We start from the raw sequence: 11,691 nt of genomic DNA, 5'->3' as shown, positions 1-11,691 counted from the left end.
TTTCGCAACATGGAGTCGNGCATTGTCATGCTGCAAAATCATTTTTATCGTGTCTCTCGTTGTATTGCGGCCGTTTGTCTTTCAATGCTCGGCTCAAACGCATCAATTGCGTTCGATACCGATCGCCTGTGATCGTTTTAGTCGGTTTTAACAGTTCATAATACACTACGCCGAGCTGGTCCTACCAAATACAGAGCATGACCTTGGACGTCAAAATCACCGTTCTTAAAGTGTTGAAACCACTCACGACACGTTCTTTCACTAATAGCGGCCTCACCATAAGTATTTGAGAGCATTCGATGAGCCTCAGTCGCAGATTTCTTCATATTGAAACAAAAAATTAAAACCTCCCGCAAATAACGAGAATTTGGATCGTAAACTGACATTTTCAATCGAGAATAACTTTATGATGCAGACACAAATCGACTAATGTTTCTATGGGGTTATGTTGACAGATGCCCAAGTTTATTGTATGACGTCTATGATCTATTTATTTCGACCATCACTTACCGCTAAAGCCATTTATAGGAAAACGGCGGAAGCAAAGTTGTACACCTAATATATTATTTCTTTCATGTAAATTTATATTATTTTTCAATAGTAAAACAATATCTGAAATTTTTTTAGCAAAATTTTTCAAAGTCTAAATCCGTAAACAATTAATGGTTGTATTTTTCTTATAGTGTCTTTCGGTATAATTATAGTAGTATTATAGTAATATGTTTTCCTGCAGATGTTAAATCTGAAATAATATTGGGACCTTGTCCAATCCCTGAATCGATAAGAAGAACGCTATTAGAATTAATGTTTGGAAAATAAGTTTTTTCTAACCACATTTTAAAATAATCTGTAAGAAATATAAATGTTAAATTAATAACTATTTTACTATTTGACTGTGATTATTTTAAAATGAAATTCTTAAATAAAGTATAAAATACTATTATAAGTCTCATAGAAATGAGACTTATAATTTCATTATATTATTTCGTTTATGCAAATCTATATTTACTCTTTAATAGTAAAACAGTACCTGAAAATGTATTGTATTGTAAAAAGAAATTTATTTAACTACCTGAAGTCATTTTACCAGATTTCGATGATTTTACAATAATTTATTAGTGTAAATAAGATTTCTGAAGTCATTATGTTTAAAATTATGTATAAAACATTTTTCATCGAGTATCATTATTATCGTAATAAGTATAATAAGTAAACGATACAAAATATAATATAAATTTATTGTGTATAAACATTTAGAAATGATTTCATTATTAAGTACGTTTAGAAATTATTATGTAAACGACAATTAAATAAGATATAAAGCGTATAAAACTGAAAGCAACTTTAAAAGAATAATAATCTTAAGCTATTATAAGGAAGTAATATATAGAGATGAATAGAAAAGTTTTACTCTTTAAAGAGAAATAATTAAAATTATTATAACTCTTAACAATATTTATAATTTATAATGTTATAATTTATAATGTTATAATTTATAATGTTATAATTTATAATGTTATAATTTATAATGTTATAAATATCAGTCATGTCAATTTCCTTATTCATTTAAGTATTTTATTGTTCACAATTACTTACGTATATGGGCATGGATAGCGTATATACGGAAACGTTAATAATTAATTGCCGAAAATGATATGTCGTAATGTAATTTTATTACATATTGGTTAAATTTGTAAAAAAATAATCTTTAATTTGGTAAAAAAAATTGAAAATTAAAATAAATTATGGGTGATGGGAGTATTTTGTTAAACAAAAAAATAAAAAAATATTTTTCTTTATAACTTTAAAGTACTCTTGAAACCATACAACTTCTGTTTAAAAATTTTTTTCTATCTTTTTATACTTCCGATGATATTCGTCTCAAAAGAAAAATGCCGTTTTTTTTCAAAGGAATTTAATCCCTTGAACATTAGTTAGCATACGTATAAAAAAATATTTGTTTCTTAGATTTTCGTGTTTTATAATATATTTCATGGAGAATCAAGTCGGTTCCGGACAGTTGTGAAACTTCCCTTGTAAGTTAAGTAAGTAAAGTTAATAAGCCTTGAAAATTTAACTTAATTAAAATACAAATTAATCCATAATGAAATTAATTGAATTAAAAGTTAAGTTAATAAAAAAGTAATGGAAAAGTTAAAAGTTAAATTTAGTTCGAACGAGCAACCAAAAAAAAAAAGAAAAAATTTGATCATTTTACATAATTTTTCGTATTTTTCTTTTCTCACAACATTTATTAAAAAATCTGATTATTTTTATTCACATAACGATTATATAATATAAAATTACTTAATTAAATTATATACTCATTAGCCGCTCGCATTATATTATATCTGAGAATTGACTTTAAAAAAAAACAGTTTAAAAATTAATAATTACCGATAAAATGTAATTAAATTAAGTTAAAAAGTTAAGAGTCAATAATGTAATTAAGTTGTAAATTAATTAACTTTTTAACTTTTTAACTTAACTTTTATCTTTTTAACTTTTTATTCTTTTTAATCATTATCCAATCTTGTTCATTTGCTTTACAAAATAATATTATCGGTATAATAATTCAATTGTTTTGATGATTATCTGTAAAGCAATTAATTGCTATTTCAATTAACTTTCCAATATTTTTGCTAATCAAAAATCATCTGACAAGATAGTTGTGAGATATATTCATCAAAATATTTGTAAATAAAAGTAATTTTATCTATAAAGTAATTTTACCTGATATATCCTGTATAGAGATCAATGGACTTCACAAGGAATTACAGATATCTTTTGCGCGCGATCAGTTGACGATCAGTCCCATTTGTCGCTCGAGACTATCCGTGCGAGACGTAATCGCGTGCTTACAATTTTCTGTCTAACGGTACAACATATCCATCTGAATACAACTTTCAAGTAATTACAAACCGCGAGAGAAACGAAGCGAGACACACGCATTTCAGGTATACGTTGCTTCCTGATTTAATTAATTGGCATTTTATCCGTAATTTGAGCCTTATCAGAATAGCGAAAAAATTACATTTCCTTCTTTATGTTTATAATTGGAAAGTTCGATACTAGACGAATAGTCGCATATCATTTAACAATAAAATAATATTTTATTCATTAACATGTGAGACTTCGATTATTATAAACTGCCATGTGTGATATGCATATCTGCTTTCCATTAGCATAATAAAATCGTTAGCAGCCGGATTAAATTCTCATAAAATTGTCATGATTCATTTATTTATCTCACCGGATTTCTAACGTCAAATATATATAGACATGCATAATAAAAACATTTTATATTTATGCTAAAATAGGTCCCTGTTAAAATTTTGTGTTGAATTTTTAACATATTCCAATATTAACTAATATGATTACATTATTTGAATATTTTATGTTATACGTTATTTGAATATTTTATGTTAAATCGATATTCAAGATTTCTTAGTGTCAAAATAACACAATTTATGAGTAAGTAAACAAATAACATAAAAATAATGTCCACAGAAAATTGAAATTCAATAAAGACCAAAAAACCTTTTTGATCTTTGTTTATTAAATTTTTTCTTGATAATATTATAATACTGGATTTAAAATACTGTAAAAAATTACGTATTTTAAAATACAAATTCTAGGATAAATAAATAAAATATTATTAATTTAATATATTATAAATTATAATTTTATTGAAAAATATACCTACTTCCACAACTTGCTTAGAAATTGCAGCAGTGTACATTTGTTGTGTTGATTTGTTTATACAATATTTGTATCATTTTCTAATATGTTCATCTTGCTAAATTAACACAAAAGTTTCAATGAATTCTTTAGGAATTGATATGTGAAATGTGTTAAATTTAACACAAATTTTTCAACTGTATGCATGACTCCAAACGATAAACGCAAAAAGGGAAATGACGATACGATCGACAACTTTTAATGAAGTTCAAGGATTTCCTCGATTTTTCATATATCCCTCAGAGCGCCGTTTCACTTTGGAAAACTACATCGCTCGTTACGCCTGCCGATATGTTTGTTCGTGTGTAACGTTGATCGCCTGCAGGCTGCGGTATAGTGGCGTCTCGCATCCAACTCCCTGACGGGACAACTGATGCGTTTCCAATACGGTTGCCTAACAGTGGTCTTCAATGCCAGCGGGACGAGCCCGCAGATCACAAAGTATACCAGATTACGTGTCTGTCTTTTTTTCTTACAAGGAAACCTGTTTTTTGCGCGATTTGTTGATGTATAATATTTCAAATAGAGATTCTTAAAATAAAAAGACATATTTTATCCTACCTAGGTCTGCAATATTACATGAGTCAATAATAACAATATGATATATGAATCAATAATAAAGAAATTGTATATATTTTCGATCTCAGCCATACTTAGAACTCGATAAAGAACGTTATTATCAAATAAGAATAGTTTGAAAATTTTGTTAAAATTGTTTCATATCATTACTATTAATTTAATTTGACACTAAACTTACATTATGGAACTGAACGTGATTCTCGCCGTTAAAATTTTTATTTGGATTTTTTAAATTTTGGACATTTATTACGACGGACATGATTTACCGTTATCATCAGATTTAATTACAGTGGAATAATTGACATGGAATTTTTTTCGATAGACAACATATTTTATATTAAGTAGAATGCTAATTTAATTTATATTGATGAAGACTCTGTCGAAACGTCTAGATTGTTGGTATGTGACCTTAATATTAAACAATAATCATCAAACATCATGTATGTTCGTTTCTTTGGACGTATTTGTAATTAAAATGTAATAATAATGTATTTATTTACATATTGTTGATGAAAAATATGCGACAAACTTGTATATTACTTTAAAAAAGAGTGTAGCAACTATTTGAAAACGTATTATATAAGAACACGTTTGATACTATATAACCTGGTTTTTCTTATCTGTTATGTTATAATGTTTTCATTACGAAAGAAAATACTTGCGAAATAATATGTGTATGTAAATACCATGATAATTATATTGCATATATATATATAAGAAGATAACATAAAATCAACTTTAAGTAGAAATTAAGACAAAAACATTACGTGCAAAACATTACGAGGAAGTTAAGCATTTTACTCTGAAATACGATTTAAAAAACGGAACTTCGTAAGAAACATCTTTACCGAGACCACAGCTGTAACACGCTCTTTGTAATCCGATTAACGAATAATTGAGGAAACTCTATTTAGTAAAGGACGGCAAGTTCCGACCGCTTGGAAAACATGCTCTAGAAGAAAATTTACAAGAGTAAGAAAAACCAGTTGTCTGTGCGAAACTCTCTAAGAAAGAAGCGTTCAATTTAGATCGTGACCACATGCGTTCATATACTTCGGCATTCAAATTCAGTGTATTACCTTATAACTTCCGAGATTTTCGATGACACAGGGTAGACTGACGTCCCTTCCCAGTGCCACAGTGACATTTGGTATCGGCTCGGCAAATATCGGTGGGTCGGAAAGCGCTGCAACATATAAAAAGGTTGCATTAATTATATGTATCGTAACATAACAATTACGAATTACACTATTTAACAAAAAAAAATTCACAAAACGGAATTTAATTATTCCGATAGGCTTCTGGGTGCTGAACACAATTTTATTTATTTGCTTTACCATGTCACAATTAATAACAAATTTCCTATTAAAATTTCCTATTAAAATTTCCTATTAAAATTGCAAAAAAGTGCTTGTTCAATGTACTTTGACATATTATATCAACTACAACATATGAAAGGTATTAGAAAAGTTTTATGCAGTCAAAATTAAATAAATACCTATGTCGTTTCAATCTTTGAAAGAAATTTATCATGTGATTAGTTATAAATAGATTTTGAGTAAAAATTTAGAATAGGGGAGCATCTCCCAATGACTTTAACCTTAGCATATGTTGTCAAGGACAATGACCCTGAGCGATCTCCAACAAGTTTTAGCCGTCAATCGCCTTTCGTTAAAAAATTGTTAACAGAAAAAGTTTTATATAAAAATTCTCTGCTTTAAAATAAATTTTCTGCTTTAAAAGTTATTAATAGTGAGGCAAAAAAAAGTTCTACTATAAACAAGTTCTACTAAAACAAATAAAAAAAGAAAGTCGCTTCGTGTACAAAATCGAAAAAAAGATGTAGAATTTACATAGAAAAATATGTATCTTTAATTTAAAAAAGAAATATTTAAAGTACATATGAAATAATAATAAATATAATAATAAATAATAATAAAATAATGAAATAATAATAAATAAGAATACGTGACTTCCTTTTTCTTATTTTAAAGCAGAGAATTTTTATATATAGTTTTAAAAGTTAGTTATTATTAAAACCTGTTAGAGGTCATTCAGGATCATGACCTTGGCAACATATGTCAAGGTCATTGGAGAATGCTTTTCTAATCTGAATTTTTACTCTTTTTTAAATTAAAGAAATGTAAAAAGTGGACAAAGTCAAAAAATTGTACTCCTAATATGAGATGCTCCGAGAAATCGATAATAAAACGTAAAGTACATCAGTATAGCAAAAAATTAAAAAAATTTTATGTAATCTTTCTAAAATACAGACACAGCAAATGTGCGCATAAAATTAATATGCGATGCATCCAAGATTCGTCTTCAAATAGTTGGAATCAGAAACAGGCACTCGATGTTCATTCCGGTTGTCCTTTTTATTATAGTATAATCAGTTGTGCATAGATGATTTTAAAACTGGATAAAGATAAGATGAAAATTTGGAAATTTATCTTAGATAAGATAAAGATGATTATATTTTAATTAATCTAAATAATATAGATAAATTCATCTGAAAAATTCCAGATAATTTTCTTTACTTTTAAGACTACAATTTATTCGTTTATAAATTAAATTTCTTCAGTTTCTTCTCAAAATAATTAAAAAATATTAAATTTAATAATTTTAATATTTAATAACTTGTTATTTATTTCGTCTCTTACAATTTTCAAAGAAATAATGAAAAATTACAATAAAGAATCATAAAAATTCTGTACAGTTTTTTTCCCCTATATTAGTTGCATGATCGCAAAGACGTCATAACCATTGTTAACCATTGTTAACTAACCAATCACAGTCGAGCTAGCTTGACGTTCACACATTTATTCATAAATCTTTATTGCATAAAAAGAATAGTTTTTTAGATATATTATCGGACAAATTTTGTCTAGATAATTTTATTTAGATAAGATCAAACACTGTGTACAATAACATTTATACTTTTAGCAACGATTTTCGTTATGACATAGGAGCAATAATTTTATATTAGAAATACCCTGGACATCTCGATTTCCACGTCTTACGGTTTTACAATCATCAAATCTAACTTTTAACAATTCAACATATCTCGCATTTTTCTTTTAGTACGATCTTATTCTATAATTATTAATGAAGAATTTATTGCCAAATATTTACGTAATAAATAATAAACAAGGATTAAAATCCCATGTCAATGAAACTTGAAGACATCCAAATTATAAAATCTTTTTTTACAGGCATAATCTAATAATGAATTTGTCACTAAATAATTTTCAATCCAAGAGCAATAAATTTATGGTGGAACCAAGATATCGTTATTAGTTTAGAAATCTGCCAATATCTCATATTAGATCCTATCTCATAATAAAAGGCTTTCCTCTATAAAAAGAATATTTTTATTTAATTGCTCACAACTCCGTTAAAAATCATTTTACCGCAATTAAAGAAATAAATTATTAAAGATGAAATTTTGTTCTATCGATTAATATTATTACCAAATTTCTTTAAAAATATGTATATATGATATAAATAAATGCTACAAATAAACTTTTGTTCTAATCCGATTGCATTAACTATGTTCCAAAAATTCACTGCAAGTACTGGAAATCTATAGTATGCGTTATGTAAACTAAATGTTTAGCGCTAGTAGTAAATTTTGCAACATAGCCTTTATAATGCGAATCCGCATTATGGTGATGAGTGACACAAAATATAATTGATGACAGTTGAATTGCCATAAACATTAACACGATTAACTTATCCTCCTCTCAACAATATTTTGGTATATAAAGATATCATTAACGAGGCGTCAATAAAACGATAATTGTGACTGATAAACTCTTGATGGCCAAATAGAAAATTCGTCATGTTCGTATTGGCTCGTGAATTTTTCATCTTTGAACAGCCAGACTGTTCCGCTGAATTTTAGTCGTCGATCAATGAGATCCGTTCGAAGATAAATTAGCGGGAAACGATTACTCGTTGGGTCACATCTATCGTGTCATTTCCGAAATCCACGAGATCACAATGGATGACATCAGCAGATTCAAAAATATTCTCGCAACTGAAATTAAATTTCGCATGAAAAGAACGATTTTGCTGAAGTAACTAAAAATTTGAATAGATACAGATTTGGAAATAATTCCAATAATGCAAAAATTACTATTAATACTTTTGTTGAATCATCAAATTATTATAAATATGTATAAAACTCAAGGTATGATCGCAATACGTGATAACTGCAAAAAGTGATAACATTCTAACAACCAGCTTGAACGTTTTACAAAATTATTTTATTAATTCCAACAGAACTATTTTCAGATCTGTAGCTAACTGAATTTTTAGACACTTTAATGAATTTATTCTTTCAATGCAATTGCATTTTTTTTTCAACTGTCGCGTCGTCATGGTATGGTGTAGCGCTTAAGTATTTATTCATGCTTATTTATTCATGCCTGTAAAATTATTTTAATTACAATCTACTCGTTTACATTCTTTTTAATTCAGAAATTTGCTTATTTGATTTCATGCTTATCATATAAAGATACTTTATTATTAGCATCAATGGATTAATTATTCACGCTTGAACGAACAATCCGATTTCGCAGATTTTTATAATGAATCCTATAATCGTATTAATAGATTGCAATTATGCATACACACATGTAAGCTATTTATATGATACAAATGATAGCTGAATAGAATGTTAGAAAAAATAATGATGCATGAATCAAAATTATATTATATATAGCACGTTTCATTAAAAATCCATTGTTTTTGATCATCATTCTATACATCAAAATAAAATCATGTATGTTGTCATACTCAATCACATGAAAGATTAAAAAAATATATATATATAATGTGATTAAAAAAAAATATATATATATATATACTTGTATATATTTAAAAAATATATATAATACGATGAAAAAAAATATATATATATAATTTATTTGTATTTATAAATAAAGCATATATTTTATGTATCTCACGTTATTTCGCCAAATATTGTCAAAGCTTATGCGATATTCGTGGAATATCTCGTAATGCTTGGTCCACTCGTTGGCGCAAATTTTTACGAATACACACCTGTACTCGGAATACGACCAATTATCATGCAGACAGGGGCATCGCGAAATTTGAGTTTAAATTTATATAGCGACGATACTTCTTGTTTAAAGCTGAACCAAAATGCATATATCGTTACAACTGCGAGACTGAAAGTGTGCTCGTAGAATATTAAACGTACAATATTTTCATCATTATTATTCCCGTTGTGCCAGAGCAAACTGAAATATTCAACCGATGCCGCTGGATAATCCTTCATATTCTTTCACACTTTGCGTACAACCGCAAAAACCGCAAAGTATTTGTATTTGTACAATGCAAGAGTGGAGGGGAGGGTGTGTCATCATGCGCCAAAATTTAAATAGCATCACGTGAATGGTTTGACGAGCACAGGAAAAAATTTACCCCATCCAGTTGACAAACGTCACACTCCTGACTTTCGTATTAATAAACGCATCAACGTTTTTGGTGCTCGTCAAAGGACGTTTCGTTAAGCTCATGAATACACGAAACCACATGAAGTTTTTATCATAAAATAAAATAGTAGAATTAAATGCAGATTATCAAATAATGTTATGAAATAACGACAGATCAGCCATAAGTTTCGAACATCTTGTGCGCGATATGTATGAACCTTCCCAAAATAATGATTGGCAATTATTTTCCATTTTTTTTCTTTTCATTGTTTAGGGATTTTATTACGTTAGCTAAATTAAAAATTCTTAATAAATGTTAGATGTTATAACATCGTAATTCGTATTCAAATATAAATGTATTTGTAATAAACTATTTTTAGTAAATTGATACAATAATTAATTGATACAATAATTAAAACAAAAAAAGATGTAGAATCAAGAAATTATTGCTATTATAATAAAACGATCGTTCACAATACTGTTTTCGACGTTGTGAGCAGAACACACATTTAATGTTGCTTGTTGGCGTGGGAAGAAAATCGAAGGTGCTAAAAAGAAAAGAAAAGTGACTGCCGCCGGAACGTCCGTGACGACTCTTCGAGGAACTTTGGAGTTGGTGCACTTGAGAGTGAAGTAGGAGAGTAGTTGGCTAGTTGCTCAACCGGAAGAGAGCAGCCGTCAATTCCGATCGAAGACTTCGTACTGACCGTATACATTGACATATACCAATGACATGCGACGTCTCGGCGAAAACCCGACAATCCTAATACTTCGAGTTTCGATACTGTATTCACCGTCATGTTTTTTGAAAAACGACTTACGATAAATGTTCAAATCCGGATTTGTTGTCTTCTTCTTTTCATGATGGAATACTCTGTTACTAACTTGCTATTAACGGTTGCTATTAAAATATCGAAGTTATCTTTTTTTATATATGCTAACAGGAAACGACAGTTTAGCACGTCAGCAATATCAACAAGCTAAATATGTTCAGTATTTATTATATTACGGAGAACTTTTTTGCAAATTTATTTGTTATAAAAGTGGAACTAATTTAAGGCAAAAGACTTTCTATAAGAGATTTGTATCGTATAATATTTCATTTCTGACTGAATCGTATAATATTTGTATCTAATATATTTGTATCTAATATATTCGTATTAAATTATTTTCATATATACATATATATATATATATATATATATATACACACACATACATAAACACATTTTATGGCAAATTTTTTTCATCTAAAGAATAAAGTAAATAACAAGTAAAAAGATTCGAAAAACTGGAAAGTTTGACGCAATCACTTGAAAGATTATATTGTAACGTGTCATTTCCTTTTTACTAAAAAGTTTTAGAATGTATAATAAAAGAAATTAATAGTACAGTGCTCTGGGAAAAGACAGCGCGAGTTATTTTAATGCGAACAGAGTTTTCGAAAGCTTTGCGCATCTCCGGTAGCAAGATCAACGACTAGCTTTATGGGATGGTGACCAGAGAGAATTCCCTGGAAAACTTCCCAATGGGAGGTTATGGCAAGGTCGAGTTGCGAATTCAAATTATTATTTAGTCGAAAAAGACAAATTATCCCAGCCTTTCTGATGCTGATTTGTACTGTACTCGAGTAGTTTAAGCGACGCAAAACCAATTAAAGTTACCAATTAAAAAACTAACGTTGCGTGAATATTTGTGCGAGAGCTTAAATCATCTAAAATGTCGACATCTCATTCATAAAACATTACTAAATGAAAATAACTCTTGAATTTTAGTGATATAAATTAAAAATTAAAAATATGATTTAATATTTTAATTAACCGTTTCTATGTCAATTGCATTATTGATTTCGTCACCTTCTTATAAAACGAACAACTCAAGGGAAATCAATACAATAGGAAAAAAA

At 28.1% G+C, this 11,691-nt stretch overlaps 1 protein-coding gene across 1 annotated transcript in view; it reads right to left on the bottom strand.

Annotated features, from left to right (window-relative positions):
* Window positions 1–10,585, bottom strand: part of LOC105626812 (lachesin) — a 110,539-nt gene extending 99,954 nt beyond the window's left edge. The window contains exons 1-2 of the mRNA XM_012208106.1: window positions 10,512–10,585; window positions 5,400–5,568 (exon numbers count right to left, since the gene is read on the bottom strand). Coding sequence (XP_012063496.1) covers window positions 5,400–5,568; window positions 10,512–10,585 — 243 coding nt within the window. The remainder of the gene's footprint in view (window positions 1–5,399; window positions 5,569–10,511) is intronic.
* Window positions 10,586–11,691: the final 1,106 nt, after the last annotated feature.

The sequence above is a fragment of the Atta cephalotes genome (genome assembly GCF_000143395.1).
Source record: "Atta cephalotes unplaced genomic scaffold scaffold00006, whole genome shotgun sequence".
In the NCBI taxonomy this organism is placed as follows: domain Eukaryota; kingdom Metazoa; phylum Arthropoda; class Insecta; order Hymenoptera; family Formicidae; genus Atta; species Atta cephalotes.
This window is presented reverse-complemented; position numbering and strand designations above follow the sequence as displayed.